The sequence below is a fragment of the Diceros bicornis genome, chromosome 37 (genome assembly GCF_020826845.1).
Source record: "Diceros bicornis minor isolate mBicDic1 chromosome 37, mDicBic1.mat.cur, whole genome shotgun sequence".
In the NCBI taxonomy this organism is placed as follows: domain Eukaryota; kingdom Metazoa; phylum Chordata; class Mammalia; order Perissodactyla; family Rhinocerotidae; genus Diceros; species Diceros bicornis.
This window is the reverse complement of record NC_080776.1, coordinates 14,973,014-14,994,768: the sequence shown is the minus strand read 5'-3', so window position 1 is coordinate 14,994,768 and position 21,755 is coordinate 14,973,014. Positions and strand designations below refer to the sequence as shown.

Genomic DNA, 21,755 nt, shown 5'->3' with positions numbered 1-21,755 from the left:
CATATTGAATACGTACTTGTGCCAGAAAATGTGCTAGTTGCTGCAATGAAAAGACTCAGTGTTGTGTCCTGACACTTTAGTCGGGGAGGCAAACAATTAAACACTAATCACAACACTGTCAGTCGTGTGTCAGAAGAGCGTTTTTACATAAATGGAGGAGCAGAGCTCCAAAGAAGGAAGCGGAAGAGATGGAGTCCAAAAAGAATCACTACTGAAGATATCACATGGCAAGAGAACCAAGAAAAATGTCTTTCGATGGAGTAATCAACAATGTCAGACGCTGTGTGAAGTTTCAGAGAACCAAGAGAGGAGAGACGCCAGGGCCAGAGACCAAGTAGGAGGTCCTGTGTGACTTTGGAGTGAACAGAAGAGGAAGCTTAGTTGCATAAAATTAAGGATGGAATGAGGGACAAGAAATAGAGGTAGCAAGCACAGAACGTGCACTCGAGTGGTTTGGCCATGAAAGGGAAATGGAGAATCATGACTGGCTGTAGAATCAAGCTGTTTTTGCTGAAATGTCGATGGACAATTTTATTACAGTTTATATTCAATGATCATAAACATAGCTTGGTTTAGAAGCCAAAGTGAATTTTGCAGACTTCAAGTGAGATTATCAACCAACCAAAGAAGGACCACTCTGAGGCAATCTGTTTTAATTTCTTTGGTTTGAAACTTTCATAATTTTGACATCTCTCTCTTGCAGCTAATCATTGGTAAGTGGTTAATAGCTAATCAGTCAAAGAATGAAATTAGTTTGTGGATACAGATATCTTTGATATTCAGGATGTAGTAACTTAAAGAGAGCAACGCTTCACTTCAGCTCTCATCATTTTATTGAGGGCTCCGAATATCTAAATCCTTTCCCAGCCTTCTAGTTTTTGGGAATTTAGATTTCTTATTTTGTCATGGGATCAAAGCCACATTAACATTACCATCCACAGCATTGTGGGGTTGGACAATACGTGGATGCCCCAATCTTTACTTTCTGACTCTTTCTACCTATTGTTCTTCTATCCTTTTTCTTTCTGGACCTAATTATATCATTTCCATCTATAATAAGGGCATAGATGCAAAAAATAGAATAGTTATTGGATGTAACAAACTTGACCAGAAGAAAATGTAGGGGAAAGTTTTCCCTCCACCATCAATTGTCAGAAGAATATTATAGACTTCCAGACTTGAAATTTTTCCTCTAAGTTCAGCTGTTCTGGGTGTACCTGGCTTGATAGGATATGCAGCTTCAAAATCCATGTTACTAACACTCTGTCTTCCCCTCTTAGATTCTCCTTAGTATTTTACTCCCTTCATTTGGGAATAGCCATAGCCCAGATTCTCCAGTTAATTGGCTATTCTACCAAGAGTGGAACATTTAATTAACCTAGCTCCCATCAGCTAACAACAATAATAAGTTTCCTTCAACTGAGAAACACCAAGCACCACTACAGACACTTCATTAAATTTGGAATTGCCATCCATTTACTGAATTCTGAAAAACTGATCTTTTGAAAATTAAAAAAGCTTTTCAAATGTTTTATAACTTAAACCCATTTTTACCTGGGAACACATACATTCAGGACCACTGGTCACATAATAATAGCTCCCTGGATAATTTCAGTGCCTTTCCACCAAAAAGGTTAAATGACTTAGTTAAATGTGTTTTCATTTTCTTTACTTCGTACTTCTTTACTCAAGTTCAATACTGAATAATGTTAAGCAGATTGGAATTCCTTCTTTAAAATGTTGGTCTCTATTATTTTCCTTTAAAAATGCATCTTTCTATCTCCCAATGTTGAGAAGTGATCAATTTTCATAGCTCAGTCATTTGTACAGAAACTGATGACAATTTGACATCTACAAAATGGTCCACATTTAAATGCTTTATGGCTATATTCTTTATATCTTCCCCCTAATAAATCTGCCTAGAATGGAATGGGCATTCTTTTAAACAGGACACTTAAGAGCAGAAGCAATGAATTCAACATTCAGCATTGCTCCTTTTTGGCTGAATGACTATATTGATTTCTGTGTGGAATTTTCTAAGTCATAGGATCTGATTTTTTTTCATTTAATGGTCAAATATTTCTCATACAGCTTTTGTTTCCTCAAGCTCAATAGCCCTCTCAAGTCACTATGCCTATTAATTCTACAAGTTCAATAAATACTTATCATGTATCAACTTTGGGAAAGATTGCATTGAGCCGAGTGTTCCATGAAATAAAATGATGAAAAGGTATGGCCCTTGTCTTCTCCGGCCATTTGTCTTAATGGCGAATAAGACAGAAAAAACTTTACAATACATCAGAATAAGACACACACCATTACAGGAGTACAAAGTGCTCTCGGAGTTTGAAGAAGAGATTATTTGTGGAAAATAGCATAAGAAAAACGCTACACAACAGTAGGCAGACCCTAAGCAGGGATCCAAGGATTAGACTTTGTTTTATGGAGCTACTGAGGAAGTCCTCTCTGCAAGCGAGAACATCAGACAGAAAGCCTCAGAGGCAGGAAGAGGGTCATTTGTCTGGGGATCTACAGATCACCCAGTAATCCACAGGTGCCTCAAACAACAGAGCCAGAAGAGACTCACAGTTTTAGCATCTAATATTTTCATTTGAAAAGTGAGAAAACTAAGGCATTAAGAGATGAACGGACTTATGCAAGGTCTAAAAGTTTTTTAACAGTTGAGCCAAGATGGAAACCATCTCTTGCGACATCCAGCCCCTGTTCTGGCCTTCTAGACCACATTTAATTAGAATGTAGGAAATATGTAGGGAGTACGATGTGGCCAATAAGAACTTTCTTACTTATATCTAATATTTAATTACTTACGGATGTCAAAGCATGGAAAACACATGATATTAAATACAAGTCAGAAATTGAATTTCTTGTTTGAGGTATCTCAACAGGAGGGAAAGAAATCAGTCCTAATATATTAAATACAAACCGAGGGAATCTTGGTTTTAAAAAAAATAGACTTGTGAAGCATTATTTCTGAATTGAAAATGTTCCTGCATTTTATAAATCTAAAGCAGAGTGAGTTCTTCTTAATGGAGAGAATTGCTGATTAAATTTCTGACAAGAAATTGCACTTAAAGATTCAGCAGCCAGAGAATATAAACACAGGAGATAAACACGTCTGCCTCCATCAATCAAAGACAGCTGCAGTCTACCCCCAGAAAGGTGAGCAATTATTTATGAAATTATGTCTTCTTCAGTGATTCTATATTGCAATCCTAGGAGAAACTGAATGAAGAAAACAGACAATGTCACGGTCCCAATTAACCAAGGAGTCACATGCATTTTCAAAATCAGGAGATTTTACTTATACTCTATTTAACCTCATCATCCTCAAAAGAAATCTATTTAGCTTTAAAAAATAATAATAATTAAATAGGCCAGTGTGTTCTTGAAAAACTGTATCTATTTTTTTTAATTTTAAAGATAAGTGTCTGATTCTGTCAATGACACATTAACACAAATCTAAAGAGAAAAGAGGTGATGCTAAGAACCATTTTGCATAGGGCTCTTTTGGAGTTTTTGTTTGTTTGTTTTACCAGATCAGTTTCTAGATTAGTGATGCTAGGGCCCTCACTGCCTTTGAGCATTGGCTGGGGTTTTTGATCCATGGACTGTTTTTTCCCTTGGGGTAGCCATGGGCCATCAAGCTACTGCATATTTATGGACAAGATGCAAACACCTGAGGACAAAAGCCCTATATCCCAGGAGGTAGACTCATCTTGTTGGTAGCTCAGTGTTGAAAATCTCACAAACCAAAGACATGTGTACCTATATCCTTAAATTACACTTAGAGGCAGTGAGGTGAGCTCATGTCTCTTTGAAGAGGTCATTTAGGTGATTCTGAGGCCCACCGGGCAGACCACATGCCTTCAGGGGCAGCACAGAACGCTGGGGGAACAGAAGAGCCCATCTCAGTGACTAGCGTATCCAAAGTGAATTTTAGAGGGTGCTGAAAAGGTTTTTCACCCCCTTCCTAAATTGATGGCAACCAGTAAATCGTCTGTGCCATTTAGGCACAGATTTGGCTGTCTCTTATTAAGCAGATAACCCCGGGAGTGATAACACCATGGGCCATTAGAGTTTTGATGATAGCTCGTACATTTTAATGGTAACAGGGAGAGGAAAGAAGTTGGGGAGATTGGTCAAGTATCATTAAGACCAGAAACTTTGGAGCCAAGTAAACTGGGTTCAAGTCCCAGATTTATTCAGTATGTGACTCTGGGTAAGTTGTGGCTCAGTTTCTCTCATCTTTAAAATGGCAATGTTAATATCACCTGCCTGGGAATCTTGCTATGAGGACTGAATGCATGTAAGATACTTAGAACAGTGTCTGGTATAGAGTACACGGCATACGAGTAAATGGCATAAAGTGGGAATACACTACTATTACCATGGAAGCGTTCTCAAGGGAAAGGTTGGGTACTACATTCTTTCCCCAGGTCCTCACCACTAGCTTCTTTGATGCATCCCACTCTGGGCTTAGTTGGTCTTGATATGGTTCCTGAGACAAACCTATTTGAGGAAGAGGAATTTTCCAAGAACCTCATCACCTCTTCCTTCATCGGCATTGTCAGCTCTGACTCCTGAGATCCTTGGCCCAGTCATGACAGCTAGACCTCCTCATCACTCTCATAATGCCTTCTCTTCCTGTCCTTCTAGTGTCCCACAAGAAAGACTCCCATTCTCTTGCATCGCCTTTGCGTTCCAGTGTTCTCTCTGCTCTCCTACGTTGACTAGATCATGTGACTAGGTGTCCTCGCCAGATAGCACACCCTTGTTCTGAGTCATGGCTCCATCCGAGGGCCTCAGTCTGCTTTGGCTAGTCCTCCCCCTTAAATGGCCTGGGTCCATGTAGACAGACCTTGGGTGAGGACCGCTGCTGACCTGAGTCTCAGGTTCCCCTGTCTGCCTGGCCAATAGCACCAGCTCCTGCCTGAAGCAGCTCTTACCAGTGGTTCTTCTGATGAAGCAAATGGCACACACCTGGAATGACTAAGACAGAGGTTCTAACTAAGAACAAGAATGGACATTATTTACCTATCACCCACCACACGCCCCACTGTTAAACTCTCAAGGTCTCTGGGAGAATCTGGAGGTAGTGAAATTGTTTTCCCTGTTGATCCATCCAGATGACCCTGACTGTCTTCCTCACAAGCTGTCAACTGATCAGTAGCTTACTCAAAGAAAGGAAAACAACATTCATTCGTTTCAAGCTCTCTGTATTTTACTCTCTCCCCTCTTTCTTCCTTCTCTGATATAAATTCTGTTTTTGACTTTGTTGGATGAGCGATGTGTTATAGGTTTTTCTTGCATACAAGTAAATGGTCTTGCTAATATTTAACCATCCCCAAGTTATTGTTGGATTGTAGGCATAAATATTACTAGGGATTGTCATTAAAATGTCAACATCCCAGGCCAAACCTCCAGAATTTCTCATCGAACAGGTCTAGGATAAGGCCCAAGAATCTGTATTTTTAACAACACACCAGTGAATATGGTGCAGGAGGTGCTTGGATCACTCACCTAAGCTTTCTATGTCCTTTGCCTACCATGCTTTGAACGACCTAAGGACCTTATCTGGGACCTGAGCACATCGCCATGGTCCCCATCATCATAACACAAGTCCCAATTCCGTTTCTTTTCTGAGATGCTAGAAGTATCCTTGCTAAGACAATTAGCAGACATTTGGTCCCATCCAAAAGGTCCAAAAGACATCTGGTCCATGCTAAAAGGTCCTTGATATCTGGTCATATTTTGTCCTGTCCAAAATATCCATGGAGACACTAGGTCCTTGGTAGTGGCAAGACCATCTGGTCTTGTCCACAATACCCATCAGACATTTGGTCCACACCAAAATGTCCTTGATATCTGGCCCTGTTCAAAACATCCATGGAGACATTGAATCCACGTCAAAAGGTCCTTGATATTTGGTCCTGTCCAAAACCATTTGGCATGGGCCAAATATGCTCAGGTATGTTTTGGACAGGACCAAATGTCAAGGACCTTTTGGTGTAGACCAAATGTCTTATGGATGTTTTGGACAGGATCAAATGTCCTACAAGGACTAAAGCAGAACTCAGTCTGAGGCCACAGTGTGGGACTCTGAGAAGGGGGGCAACAAACAAACAGCAGGAGAGGGGCCTGACAATGGTCACGTCTTTATTTAAGATGTTTAGCAGAACCTACAAGGCCTTCTGGAATCCTCCTTGTGATATTCTCTGAGATATGTTCAGGTGTTCTGGGTGTAGCTTAAGTCCCAAATGCCTTTGAAGAATCCTGGAGTTCTAGAAGTACCAGATCCAGCCCTCAATGCTGGCCAGGTGGCTCCAAGTCACCATGCACCTATAAGTCCTGCCTAAAGTCAACATATTTGCAGGTGGGCAGTCACAGGCTGAGGACTCACCCATTCTCCATAGCAAATCAGAGATCCAGACTCGTGGACTCTCTTCTCCACCCTTCCCTTTGGCTTCTCAATACTTGCTTTTGTCCTACCCACCCTTTGTCAGCCCCTGCTTTCACGGGAATGAAAAGAAGGGAAGATAAAAGTCCTTAATTACTTTGCTTGCTAAATTTTACTGAATAAAAAATATCTTCACTAGGCTAAAGAAAATGTACAGGTTCTCCTAAAATACACTAACATTCATCCCATGTTTCTCAGAACAGCTTAGTTCTTGGGAAGTTGATATTCATGACCATCTCAGATATGAATCCAAGAACTTCATTCAAGACTTAGTAAATGGATTAAAGTGGCTTTTGAAAGTAAAGGTCACAAACTTAAATTTGAGGAGAGGCTCCTCAGACAAGTTTGGGTATCTGGTTTCTTGGTCCACAACTGATTAATGGTGTGATAATACAATGAGGAAAAGAGTGAAGGAGAATAGGAGAGGCAGGGGAGGGGAGGAGAGGCTAGATGCATTAATAAAACTACCTGAAAGAAAGGGAGGAGGCAGGAAAACCACAAGAAACAGACATAAAAATTTAAGTGAATTGAAATGATAAAGCAGTAGAGGGCTCGTCAACTCCGCAACCTCAAATAGCCCCTGAGGACATCTCAGTATCGTAATAACTAAGCTATCAATACCGTGTCACTGCTATTACAAATGACCAGGACAATGATAGCCACCACTGTGTGAGGCCTCCCCTATTCAGGTCATCTTGCTAGACACTTTATGTGCATTAGCACTTAGTAGGCACACAATGATGATCACAACAATGACCCTGAATCATAAAGATGGCTACATTATGTTAGTAAACGCTTCCTGTTTTCCTAAAAGCAGGATAATATGTAAATACAGAAATATCTTTCAAAAGATTTCCTTCCAAAGTCAGTCTTTTTTTAATTTAAAATTCTTTTTAAAATTAAATTAGTAACAGTATGTTGGATCAGTTGCTTCACCAGCAATGTCTAATATTTTAGGCATCACTGGGCCTCAGGTGACTTAAAAAGAGAAAAGTGGGGCTGGCCCGGTGCCATAGTGGTTAAGTTCACACACTCTGCTTCAGTGGCCCGGGATTCACAGATTTGGATCCCGAGCATGGACCTATGCACTGCTTGTCAAGCCATGCTGTGGCAGGCATCCCACATATAAAGTAGAGGAAGATGGGCACAGGTGGTAGCCCAAGGTCAATCTTCCTCAGCAAAAAAGAGGAGGATTGGCAACAGATGTTAGCTCAGGGCTAAACTTCCTCACCAAAACAAAACAAAAAAAATTAAGGAAAAAAAAAAGAGAAAAGTATGGGTGCATTGGGGGGTGGGGAGTGTAGAGGTGGTTTTTTGGTTTGTATGTTTGTTTTGGGTAGTTGCTTCTGTGTTTTTCTTAAGTAAATAGAAAGGCAAAGACTACATCTGATTCCCAATTTTATTTCATCAGACTCACAGGACCCATTTGTATCTATAATTGTAAAATATAACATAACATCCAAAAGTCTTAAATGGGAGTATTTTTAAAAGCTGAAAGATGAGATTTAACAGTAGAAAACTGTGTATCTTCACTAATGTGGATTATCATTGAGTATGATAACACTCTTCGTCAATGCCAACCCACCATTTTTTTTTCTTAAGAACAGTACCAGATGAGTGGGTCTGCATCTTTTATTTCCTGTGCTCTTTTTTTGTCCCTACTGCATCTCCATGCCCCTTCTGAAGTTCTCTCTGTGTATCTTTACACATGCTTCACGTGTTGGCATATATATTTGTCCATATGTTCATCCTCCTCTATGTGTGCATTTCTTTTATGTTTCTTGGTGCCTTTGTTTCCTCATTGGTCTCTTATCTTTGCTGTTTCATGTTTCTATTTTTTCTTTAAATTTTCTATTTACATTTCTCCACTTACACCTTTTCTATCTCTTTCTCTCCCTTGAATATATTATAAAGTTTGATTATATTCTTCACTGTGCCTTGCACTTGTTCATAGGAATATACGTTCATGCATTTATATTAAACATAGGCTAAACCTTTCTTTTTAAAATATTTCTTATGTGAGGGGAAAAAAGAAAGTTTTCTCTTTTTCTCATTTGGTTCTGGCTATTAATTTCTATGCTTCATCACTCTTGATTTTTTAAAACAGAATGGCCTATTCATGATCTAGGTGTTCTAAAGATTCAAATAAAAGGATGTATAAAATAAGAACATGTGAAAAGAAAATGAAAATGATGGGTAGAAAATTACCATTTGAGTCTCCAAATTCACTGTAAAACATATTTGTACTTCACCTACTTCTCATGTAGACACAAAAATTTACAGCAATAAAATACAAGTGAATCACTACTTACGTGGCTCATATCCTTCATCTCTCTGCACAAATTTAAAAAATATTAATAATAACCAATTCAAATAAAAATTACTATAGTGAGAGAGACTATTAAGTGTCCTCATATATAAAGAACATTACAATGTCCCAACAGCTAAAAAAAATAAATGCTTTCTAGAACAATTAATTTGAAGGCCATATTTAGAAAATTGTGAAGCAAAGTGAAATTGATTCATAGTCTACCACTATTGTCTTACTTCATCCCTTTCCTATTGCCCAATCCCTGTCAACAATTATAAGCCTGTAAGATATGAAATTATTAAATTAGATGCATCTTTTATATATTATTAATAATAAGAGTTGAATGCATAGATTTTATTTGACATAGATTTTTAAATTAAAACAGAAAGATTATATTTGCTTTGAATTGAATACCAAAAAATTGTCAAAATGACATTTCCAGTAAAGCCAGGAGGGTAGGGACAATAGAGATACCAGTCTTACTTTTTTTCCTGAAATGTAAAAAAATACCACTTGAGACTTAGGAGTCATGAATGTTATAATCCTTAATATCAGTCATTCTGTCCCTATGGAATCAGCAGGTGCCCACAAACCCTATCGGACCAGAGTGAAGGGAATAGTTGTATCTCTGAGGGTACTGCAACCGTAATTATTGGTTAACTCGCACTTATCAACAGTTTTGGATCTACTTTTGGTTTATAGCAAGATTCTGAGAACCCCTATGATTTTATTAGTATCTGCTAGTGTCTTTCTATTTTCTTCTGGAGTCAAAAGTAAATAGCATTAGGTAATTCATTTGTGCCATCTGCATTTTTCCTCCCTTCCATTTATATAAAGTAAAATATTGAAGTTAATGTAACTCAGGGCATGCCTTTTCTCTGAAGAGTTGATACATGGTTACCAGCACATGGGAAGGAATTCAATCTCCAGATCCCTAAGAGCTCTAAAGAGCCAGGATCTCTTTGCCATGTACAAGCTTTGTTTTAGAAGCACACAAAGCTCATTTTGGAGTCGAATGGAGAAGTCTGTGACATATAGCACATAGACTGATTCTAACAGATGGATTTTTCTTGAAATAACTTCATTAGTTAATCATTTCTTTTACATATACTTTTTCTAGCTAATTGGCATAGCTGCCAGCTGGAGCTGTTAAAGATCCTCCAAAGGAACTGGTAGGTAGGGAGAAAATCCTATAATTTCACCAATTCTAGGATGAAACTTCTATTAATTTCACACTAACCATTACATATTTTGAAAGTAAAATCTTTTTCTTTAAAAAAATGTTTTTATCCAACTTATTCCAAAAATCTTACTTGATCTGTGTTTAAATCAAATCAATTATCTGGAAGAAACTTTAAATTTTAATAAATTATCTAGATCAGGATTTTCCAAACGACACTATTGACATTGTGGACCAGAGAATCCTCTTGTTTTCTTTTTCTCGTGGTGGGTTGTCCTGTGCATTACTGCTATAAAGCAGTACCCCTGACTGCTATACTTGATATCGGTAGCATTCCCACTTGTGACAACCAAAAATGTCTCCAGAAATTGCCAAATGTCCCTGGGGGCAAAATGCCCCCAGCTGAGAACCACTACTCTAGAAATAGGTTGTTTCTAATTTTTAATTCAATTTTTAAAATAAGTTAAAAAATAACAGTGTACACTTGTATGTGTATATTTAACTCCAGACATGTGTAATATATTAGAAATTGTTGCGCTTCAGTCAGGTAAGTGAAATGTTTTTTGGGGGGAGGATTATTTAAGCAGCTAATGCTTTCATAAACCACTCTGGGTAAAGAAAAAAAAAAAAGACAAGATAAGTGGCTTACAACTACCAATGAATATTAATTATCTAAGGAATGCTATCATCATCTTCATTATCTGAAGCATTGAAGATTTCCTTTCCTCTGCAGAAGGTCCTCAGTGTGACTGTATGATTGGATAAATAACAAAACCATGTAGTGGGATCATTTGAGATGTAAATGATTAATTATCAGCTTAAGTGCTTAAGGCATTTTTAAATAAGGGAAATCAGTGTAATTTAATGAGATGGACATCGAGAAAACCGCAATCCGTCTTGACTTTACCATACACTTATGGAGTGATTTGAGGCTCACAAAAGGACTAGTCATTCAGAAAGAGACATTTCCCGGTCTTTGAAATTCAGTGGTAAATATAATGTTCACCACCTATTTATCACTTAGCGATTTTTCCTTAATTTATATATCAATAGGTCTAGGAAGAGTACCATAGGAATAAGATGCTAATTACCATGGCTATTAAAAGGGAAATAAGCCTATTCTAGTTTAGAATGAAGGTAAGAATATAACATGAAGCCCTTGGAGAAAATCACTCATTATGTTAAAAAAAAAAAGGTACTAAATTCTACCTGAATTGCTTTCTTTCCACCAAAGCCTGTCTAATACAGATTTGCTCAAGAAGGTTTTTAATATAAGATAAAGATAAATTTTAACATTTATCAATTCCATGTTCGAAAGTATAATTTTGCCCCCAAATCAAGATAATTTGCCTAAAAATTCCATAGTGATGTTTTCTTTCTTAGACTTTCTAGAATTTAGATTTTACACTTTATTTTAAAAAATTCTTTTTAATTAGATATGCTATATTGCTCAGATTGTCATTGTTAGTGCCTTCAGAACACACTATTTTCCTTAGCATGGCAAAAGTAAAATAAATTTTGAGATTTCAACTGAAAGGACTGAAGTTCACGTACTACATGCCTTATGTGTATACAGTGGGCTTCATTTTATTTCTAAGTCATAAATTACATACATACATTAGCTCCTCTATAATCTGTGCACTTACTCTCGGCAGGCTCCTTGGAACGGCGGCCACTGGACGACTTCCTCAGCAGGCTTCGTCCCGAGGTAAAGAGGCTGGTTAGTTCTTCCAGGGGACTCGTGGGTGTTCTGGACCGGGAGCCGCCCGGAGCCGCCCCGTAGGTGTTCACCGCAGCGTTGACCATCTTGCCCCCATCTTGCGACACCGGTCTGGTGGTCGAATGAGGCACTGATGGAGAGCTCCTTGAGAGGCTGCCTGAATGCACGGCATCATAGGGCGGAGGCCTTTTGAGGCTGAGCGGCGTCAGGGACCTCCCCATGCTCACCGGGGATGGGGAGGCCGAGTGACTTTTAGGGTAGCCGTGGGGAGACTGCGTTCGGTACAAAGTGGACGGCGGGGGAGGGGACGAGGAGAGCACAGAAGCAGCAGGAACAGGTCCTAGGGCTCCGGTCTGGTCTTTCTCCAGTTTAGCATGGCCGGGGGCATGAGAGGGCAGCGAGGATGGAGATGCTCCGGCCTGCTGTTTCATATAAGACACGTTTTCCAGCACAGGAAGCTTTGTGACCTCCAGCGGGGTGAGCGGAGACTCATCGGAGTTGGGGGAGCACTGCACAGGAGCTGGCGGGAACACCAGCAGCGGGGGTCTGTGGGAGAGCAAGTTGGGAAAGGGCGGGGGGATGTCACAAAGCAAACCCTTTGGAGTACATGGCACTGAGGACTTGGCGAAGTCCAAGTCAGGCACCGTGGGAGTAGCACACTGCGAAGAACAACTGTGATGGTCAAGGTCACATTTGGAGTCTTGGCCTAGATCGTCAAAAATGGGGTATTTCATTTCCTCGTAGACGGCCTCACTCTGGTCGTCATCCTCTTTCCTGAAGTCTCTGAGAATGTTCCCCACCATCTCGATGTACACGGGCTCCTCCTCCTCGGGGTCCCCCGCCGGACTGCTGACCTGGGACAGGGAAGAGTCCCGCGTGAGCGACGTCCTCCTGGGCCCGTGCTTTTTGATATACGTTTCATCAAAAGATGTGCTAAGCTGAGTGTTGGGGTTCCGTTTCGGTTTCGGAGGAGGAATCTTCTTTGAATATTCATCACTGTGGGGTCTTGGTTTGGCCGACACTAAAAGAAGGAAAATAAAAGGTAAAATAGATGAGTGCAACAGGATAGCTTTCAAAAATGATTTGCACTTGGGTTTACTACTATCAACTTTTGATGGGAGGGGTAGTCTGCTTCATTTCCAGCGTAAGACTCAAACTAAAAATCAAACAAAAGTCAAACATTTACCGTATTTAGAAAAACCTGATGACACAACAATAGCAATATTTATCTTCAAACTAATATTAATAATCCAACACTGATAAATGCATTAAGACCAGAACTATTTGTCCCTCTGCCTTAGAATTTCTAAATAGAAACCTTCAGATGAAACATGTTGGAGAAAAACAATCACAAATTTCATAAAGATTAACCTCCAAGAATTAAGCGAGAAACTCAGGGGAAAAAAATCTAGAGTTTCTGTTATCACAAATGGTCACAAAAATACCATGAGAATTGAGCCTTTGTAATGATGTGGCTATTGCACATGATCACATCTTGCTTTCGTTTAGCATAAAAATGTCCCAGCCCGCTAGACTTAATCTCTCTCTCTTGGTTCAGATAAATAACTACTCTACAGATGGGTCTGATACTTCAGGGGAAATTGATGTGAAAATCTTGTGAGGCTAGACAAGTTAATCTCCAAATCTCCAGGTATTGTTGATTACGGTGGAGTTGTCTGTTTCTGTTCATAAGGTCTCCTATGATGTCTCAAATGCTGTCTTGGAATGAATTTATTAGACATGGCCCACTGACACGTCAGACCCCCCTCGAGAGTTTTACAAGAGAGTAATCCAGGGAATGATGTGTAAGCTTCAAAAATAACTTCTGGAAACTCACAACAGATATGTGTACTGCTGCATCCCACAGCCTGCTCGAAGCACCCCTTGTGATGGAGCATAAATTTCTGACTTAACTGTACAGTAGGGTGGAACAGGTTGGCAACATGTCTGTGACTGAAACCAATTGTTTAGCATGCAAGGAAGGTCCTGGAGTCTTGTTACTATCTCATTATCTCATTGTGTTGATATATGATTACAATGATTATCATTATTATGCAATGTGGCAGAATGCAGTTGCTAGTGGTAAATGGTAGCTTATAATGTAAGTTGACAGTATGACTTAGAGGTGTAAAACTATGAGAAAATAACAAACTTCTCTATAATTTGCAGCCTTAAGGGAGAGGGATCTCGAGGCACAAATCAGGAAACACCTGAAATCTCCTTTTGTTCAACTAGCATACTTATGACCGGAACTTTTCTAAAACTTACTAAAGGAGAGGCAAAGATTAGTTAGGTGGCTGCTGTACAGGTCAATCATGCCTTCAGAGAAAGAGAACCAATTAAATATTTTAGAAGTGGCTCTCTCTCCCTTTTCTGGGACATTCTTACTTTCAAATATTCTGCTCCACTGTGCCTATGATGATAATTTTACTCACTACAATCAAACAGCTTTTTGAAGGGAAGGTTCTTAATGTATCTCGACTTTTCCTTTAACCCATAGTGGGAAAAATTAGATGTCATTTTCCAGGAAGGTATAGCAAAGGTGTCTTTTAGTGCCCAAAGAGAAAAGCCTAGATATATATAGGGTGGAAACTATCCAGACGATTCTTTACAAGGGACCCAAAGTGACCAATAGTTCTTCTCTGCATCTCCCATTGGTCATAAATTTTCCTGGTTTTGAAATCTACTGTGTATGTTAATTTTCATATGATTTAAATAAGTCATCAGATTACATAAAGAATCTGAGCCTGAATGAAGTAAAACTGTGAATCAATGAACAAAGTTGACTTAGTACTAGAGGGGCTTTGAAAAAGTCACGACTTAGAAGAATAAAAACCCACCCAAACTATTGTTCTGAAGCTTGTTTCCTGCCATCCTCCACCTCACGGTATCATTGTAGGCTAAGTAACTCAAGTAACTCAGACTCTTGGAAAATATTTGTCACTGACTGTTGGGTTCTAGGGATTGGATGGTGTGGGGTTGGGGGAATCCTTAGAGGAAAGGAGTCTGAATAGCGAGGTGCTCTGTGAATGCAGGGTTAACCTAAAGCTAGCAATTAATGTGTGTCCATGAGATGGATAATGCATTATATGGGAACAATCATATTTGGAATAAGATTTCATTTTTTCTCCCTCCTAAATCATAATTCACTTTCGTTTTCTTTGACCCCTCACTAAAGTCTGATATTCCAACCTAAACTCTGATAGTTGTATGGAGAGAAATAACAGGACAGGCGAAATTCAAGCATTTGCTGAGTCCAAGCCTAGGCAGCAGCACTGCATTGACGGGAGACCATAGCCCAAGATTCCCAGGCAGTGAGGAGTCAATAGTAGAGCTGGGAGTGACACGATAGTCAGGGAAGCAGCAGCCTCATGAACAACCCTGGAGCCAACATCCCTCTTCCCACTTAGGTTAGAAGGTGGCCTTTGGAATGAGCAAGACCAAGGCTTGGGCTACGCTCAAACTGGGAGCAAATGACACTTCATTTTGTTTGCCAAAAGAAATGGAAAAAAATGAAATAAATACCCTAGATATCTGTGAAATGATTTAAGACAAATACGTTTCTATTCTAGAACACAACATGGTTATAATTGAGGTAGAACAACTACTCATTAAGAAGGAATTTGGACAATCATTTGTATCATGAGGACAATTTCAATGCCAAACCAAATGTAACTCTAAAATTACATGGCATGAGCATTTAATAACTTTCAGATCTGCAGTCTTTTATTGATTATTTTAATGTGTACAGTCATGCATCGCTTAATGGTGGGGGTACGTTCTGAGGAATGCATCATTAGGCAATTTTGTCATTGTGCGAACATCATAGAACATAATTACACAAACCTAGATGGTATAGCTTACGACACACCTAGGCTATATGGTACTAATCTTATGAGACCACCATCGTAAATATAGTCCATATTTGACTGAGACGTTGTTATGGGGCACATGACAGTACAGATATTGTCTAACAAGGGGAATAAAATATAATATGTGACTCGTATGGTGACTCTGAGATGATCAAAATTGACAGTTGCTGTGGACTGAATTGTGCCCTCCCCCTCCCCCATTCATATGTTGAGGTCCTAACCCCTCGTGTGATGGTATTTGGAGATGGGGCCTTTGGGAAATAATTAGGTTTAGGTGAGGTCAGGAGGGTTAGGTCCTCTTGATGGGATTAGGGCCCTTATAAGAAGAGACACCAGGGGCTGGCCCAGTGGCATAGTGGTTAAGTTCGTGTGCTCCACTTCAGCAGCCCAGGGTTCTCGGGGTCTGATCCCAGGCACAGACGTATGCACTGCTCATCAAGCCATGCTGTGGCAGCATCCCACATACAAAAATAGAGGAAGATTGGCACAGATGTTAGCTCAGCGATAATCTTCCTCAAGCAAAAAGAAGATTGGCAACAGATGTTAGCTTAGGGCCAATCTTCCTCACTGAAAAAAAAAAAAAAGAAGGGACACCAGAGAGCATGCTCACTCTCCCATTCTCTCCACCATGTAAGGACACAGTGAGAAAGAAGGTGGCTATCTACAAGTCAAGAAGAGAGCTCACACCAGAAACCAATCATGCTGGCATCTTGATTTTGGACTTCTGGCCTCAAGAACTATAAGAAAATAAATATCTGTTGTTTAAGCCACCCAGTCTATGGTATTTTGTTATGGCACTTTGAGCTGACCTAGACAACAGTATATTTACTGAGCCCTATGTAAATACCCTGTACAGTTGAATGATGAGCACCCACTTTAATTTCCACCACAGACATTGGAATACTTTAACTAGCTTTATTTTGAGAATGAATACAATTCCTCTCCAGTCTTTTAAATATAATTTTCACCTGCCCCTGCCCTATACCTCCTCACCGCCTGAAACCATGTCACAGGAACATATTAAAGCTGAATACGGAGATGCTCTACACAGGTACCCACTCAGGTGCACCCTTCCACCACTTGGCCTGTTATTCTGTTTCTTCTTCTCAATCTGACTCTCCAATCTCTGATTTGTGCCAAAGCACACGCTATATGATTCCGACCCATTTTCCAGATGTTTTTAGTTTGCTGCTGTTATTTGCTTTGGCATATTGACTCCCTGCTCCACTCTGTCCTGCTGCCCACCAGCCACAGCATTTCTTCAGCCAACCATGCCCAAGCAATCCTTCATTACCCAGGCAAGCTTCTTCTCTCTACTCTTCCCTATATGGTGAAAAGAGCCTGATGCAGTCAAATTCATATAACTCAAGCACGTTTTGTTTCCTGATCCCCTTCCTTTGTATTGATCCAAATTTGAAACGAGAGGATTGAGGATTATTTAGAGAGTAAAGTGTTAAGCAAATTACAGATGATCAGGAGGAATAAACAGATTCACTCCTTCAATATTGGGATAATTTTTTTCCAGGCAATATCTGCGACCCATTCCACCTCCCCCTTGCAATCTCATGGTTCTCGCTGGAAAATCAGAGGAGGAAACCATTTCTTTTCTAATAAACTGATTTTCCTCTCCATTTGCCATTTATCATCTAGTTTTACCTTAGTCCAAGTACTGAGTAAATAATTCAGGGAGCAATGAAAATTTGTTTCAATTGTCATATATGCTTTTTCCCCCTTATGTTTACCTGTATAAAGCAAAGTCTGAAATTTTAAACAACATTGTCATATAATTTATTCTACTTTAATCTCACTCTAGGGAATTAAAAATTAAAGAAAAATTCATGTTTGAAAGGTCATTTCTTTAGAAGGTACTTAAAAATAGTCTTGATTTGTGTACATAGATGCTGAAATAATGCTGATAAAAGACAATAAAAATTACATTGCAAATTTCAACATTTAACTAAATTCAGCCATAATAAAAAGATGATTTTTATTGCTCTTGAATGAATTTTGAATTATTTCTAATAGGCCCAAAGATAGAAACAATAATTCCTGTTCAGTTCCAGAACACAAATTTTAGTGCTTAAAATAGTATAATGAAGGCAGCATTGAATAAGCAGAAAGTGACATTTTTGAAATGAGATATCTGAGCACAAAGGTTATGCATGGCTTTCAGTCAGGCCCAGATGATCTGCCTTTCATAGTTAATTTTGGAAATTCACCATGTCCTTTGTCAACCAATCCTTCTGAAATAATTTCTTCCTTATTAAAAAAAAAATATAATGTAAAACCATTCTTTAGTATCTGTAGATGTTGACCCAAAAAGTGGAAAAATGAGACACAACACGGGTGAGTATTTCTCTTCCTGGAAAGTTTCTTTGGCCACAGAATCCCAGAATTCGAAGGACTTGTAAAGATTATCTAGCCCAAATTCTGTATATTATTGATGAAGAAATATAAATTCCTTATCAATATTTTTTTAAAAAATTTAAAAATCTTATAATTTCAATCCAATCTTTTATATATTTTAAAACATAGGAAACCAATAGAAGAATAAAGCTCTGTAATTCATTATTTTGTATATGGCATAAAGCATCATTTTTAAAGGTCTTCTCAGCCCGTGCTATAATGGCAGAACCATAACTTCGTGGCTCTGGTCATAGAGGTATGTTTAAATCGGTAATTCAAACCAGGAAATGAGAGTCCAATGAGTAATTGGAGTAAACAGAAGTAATGTCCACACTGTGTGATACTGGAACTGGCTGATTCTGGAAAGTGAGAGACACATTTCCCACTTTCAGCAGAATTGTGCTCACAATAACTCTCTTTTCACAACTCACAATTCCAAGGGTTTGAGGGATATTTTTATTTTCACAGTCACAAGCTCCACAATACCAGCCAAAAGATTGTTCCTTTTTTATTTTATTTTTTTACATTAAGGTGTTTGTGGGGCTGGCCTGGTGGCGCAAGTGGTTAAGAGCGCGCGCTCTGCTGCAGCGGCCTGGGGTTCGCAGGTTCGGATCCCGGGTGCACACTGACGTGCTGCTTGTCAAGCCATGCTGTGGCAGCATCCCATATAAAGTGGAGGAAGATGGGCACGGATGTTAGCCCAGGGCCAGTCTTCCTCAGCAAAAAAAAAAAAAAAGGAGGATTGGCAGGATTGGCTGATCTCCTCACAAAATAAAATAAAATAAAATAAATTAAGGTGTTTGTAAAGGGATGGGAGTTGCTAATGCCCGTGGTCTGTTTACAGTAGGACCAAGAAAGTGTGATAATGTACAAAAAGGATTGGATTTGGTGTTGTAGGACCTGTGTTATTGTCCTGGATCTGGCGACAATGAAAACAGAGAACTCAGATCAAAGTTTAGATGGAGACAAACAATGTTAGACGTTAAACTGGCTCAACAGTGTGGTCTTAAAGTTGAATGGGACTGAAACAGTCTTGGCTTAAGCTAGAAGACATGATTCTAATCTCTATTTTGCCTCAGTCAAGCTGCATAACTTTGGGCAAATTACTTTGAAGTGTATTTTTATTTATACTCAGTTTTGTCATATAGATAATAAGGGACTTTTTAATCAGAACCACTGTTTTTTGAATTGCTCATCTCAACCCATTAGTTATAAAATAAATTGGAGTTTGTAACCAACATTTGGAAAAAATGAATTGAAATAGATTAGAAAATATGAGTACATTTCATATAAGAACGAAGGTTGTTTCTTGAAACAATATTTATTTATAGATATTTCCTAGGTCTCACATATCTCTTATAGGATATGATGAGGAATGTTTGAACAATCCTAAAACAGAAAATCTCTGGGTTTTAGTCTTCAGGAAGACCCCATCAATTCTTTCCCTTCCTGTATGTGCATACTTTTCTATCCTTTAAGAAGTGGAGTCTATTTCTTCTCTCCCTGAATATGGCAGTTTTCACCTTCTCCCAAAAAAAGCCAGGCACCATGAAAGAAGTCTGACTATTCTGAGATCACCGTTTCTGTGATCTTCATCTGTGAGAAGCCCAAGCTAGCCAGGGGGAAAAGAACCAAGAAACTCAATCAATAATGAAAATGAAATCCCAGCCATATGACTTCGGTAAAGCTGTCCTAGTCACCCCTCCAGTTATTTGAGCCATCCCAGATAAGACAGCAGACCGTGACAAGTCATCCCCACCATACCCTATGAGTTCCTGACCCATAGGATTATGAGCCAATATGATTATTGCTTTTAGGTCTCTAAATTTTGGGGTAGTTTGTTGGGCATGTATACATATCTGAAACTGGTACCAGAAGTACCATGCTGCTGTAACAAAAATCTAGAACTTGTGCCTTGGCTTTGGGACTGGGTAATGGCAGAGGCATGAAGGACAGCAAGGAGACTACTGGGAGGCTGAAAAGTTGGGGAGAAAATTATTGCTGGAGGCCAGAAAAAAGAAGCACTGTGTTATAGATTGATGAAAAATTGGCAAGACTGTTGCCTGTGGTAATGTAGAAAATATAAAATGTACCCAATGAATTGGTAGACCTGACTAAGCAGAGTTCCAGAAGGATGTGAAAGTGTTAGTTGGCTTGTTTTAGCCATGTATGGGAAGGGATTGCTAGAGAAATAGGGGCACTAAGGAAGGAAATATTCAGTTCTTGAGCAAAAATGAAATGAAATACAGTAGTCCCCCCTTATCCACAGGGGATATGTTCCAAGACCTCCAGTAGACGGCTGACACCGGGGATGGTACCAAATCTTGTATATACTATGTTTTTCCTTATGCATATATACCTATGATAAAGTTCAGTTTATAAATTAGGCACAGTAAGAGATTAACAACAATAACTAATAATAAAATAGAACAATGACAACAATATCTGTAATAAAAGTTACCGTAGATCTTAGCAATCTCAGCGTAGGAATTTTTTTCTTTCTTTATTAAGTCAAAAACTTCCACCTTTTTGCTTAAAGAAAGCACTTTACGGCTTCTCTTTGGCATATTCCAATGACCAGCATCACTACTCTTGAGATTTAGGGACATTATTAGGTAAAATAAGGGTTACTTGAACACAGCACTGTGACAGTCGATCTGAGAACCCAGACAGCTGCTGAGTGACTAACAGGAGGGTAGTGAATACAGTGTAGATACTGGACAAAGTGAACATTCATGTCCCACACCGGACCGAGTAGCAAGACACGAGATTTCATCACACTACTCAGAATAGTGTGCAATTTAAAACTTATGAATTGTTTATTTCTGGAATTTTCCATTCAATATTTTCGGACCGCACTTGACCGTGGGTAACTGAAACCGCAGAAGGCAAAACCGTGGATAAAGGGCATTACTGTAGTTCCAACACAGGATTTGCCATGAAGCCTTCTCTGAGCAGCAAAATGTTTTCAATGCAAAAAAATGACCTCAGGGCAAGGGTCAGATTCAGAACTCTGCCAGTAAAATGTGGCCTTGAGGTAAAAGTCAAATTAAGGGTGTGGCTATAAGATCCCTTGTTGAGATCTCTCAAAGATTTAAGACAGCGAACTGAAAGAATCTTTTAAGAATCTTTGTCATCCCACAGCACCCTGACCATAACTCTGAGGAAAGAGAGGCCTGTCTCAAAACAATTTGTGTTTCTGTCTTTTGTCTAATGAAATAGAGTATAATTTGATTCATAGGAAGACCACAAAAATTGTAAAGGAGCTTTGTCAACTTTGACTAAAAGGGACAGAGACAGTTCAAATTTAAATTTAAAAAGACTTTGGGCTCCCAAACGTTTCAGGGCTGGAAGAGAGCTGAGAAAACTATTCAGATACAGCTCAGATACAGGTCATTTCTTATGGACAAGAAAGGATAGAGACCAGATTTCAGAGCTCAGAGAGCAAAGCCAAGAGCCACAGAGAGCCAAAACCAGAGAGCAGAACTGGGTCCTAATAAAGCAGTATTTTCTGCCCTTGGAATAGGGAGAACTGGGCACATGTGTGTGACTTGATGAGCCAGTGACTTCTATGTGCCTCTCCAACCTCCAGCCCCAACTTTTTTGAGCAGGCCTGTACATTGCAGCTTTCCTGCTCCTGACCTGCCAGTCTGTGTCAGGTTTTGCAGGACAAATAAAATGTACTTTTAGATCACAGGCCTTCGCATATGAAGAGTTGCACTCAAGGAGCCTCATGGCACATGGGTATGATTCAGATGATAAAATCCAGGATTTCAAGCTGATGTTGT

General features: G+C 39.3%; 1 protein-coding gene across 1 annotated transcript in view; it reads right to left on the bottom strand.

Annotated features, from left to right (window-relative positions):
* The window catches only part of NYAP2 (neuronal tyrosine-phosphorylated phosphoinositide-3-kinase adaptor 2), a 248,081-nt gene that overhangs the window by 88,409 nt on the left and 137,917 nt on the right, over positions 1–21,755 (bottom strand). Inside the window, exon 3 of the mRNA XM_058533478.1 lies at positions 11,616–12,710. Within this exon, the coding sequence (XP_058389461.1) occupies positions 11,616–12,710 (1,095 nt within the window). The remainder of the gene's footprint in view (positions 1–11,615; positions 12,711–21,755) is intronic.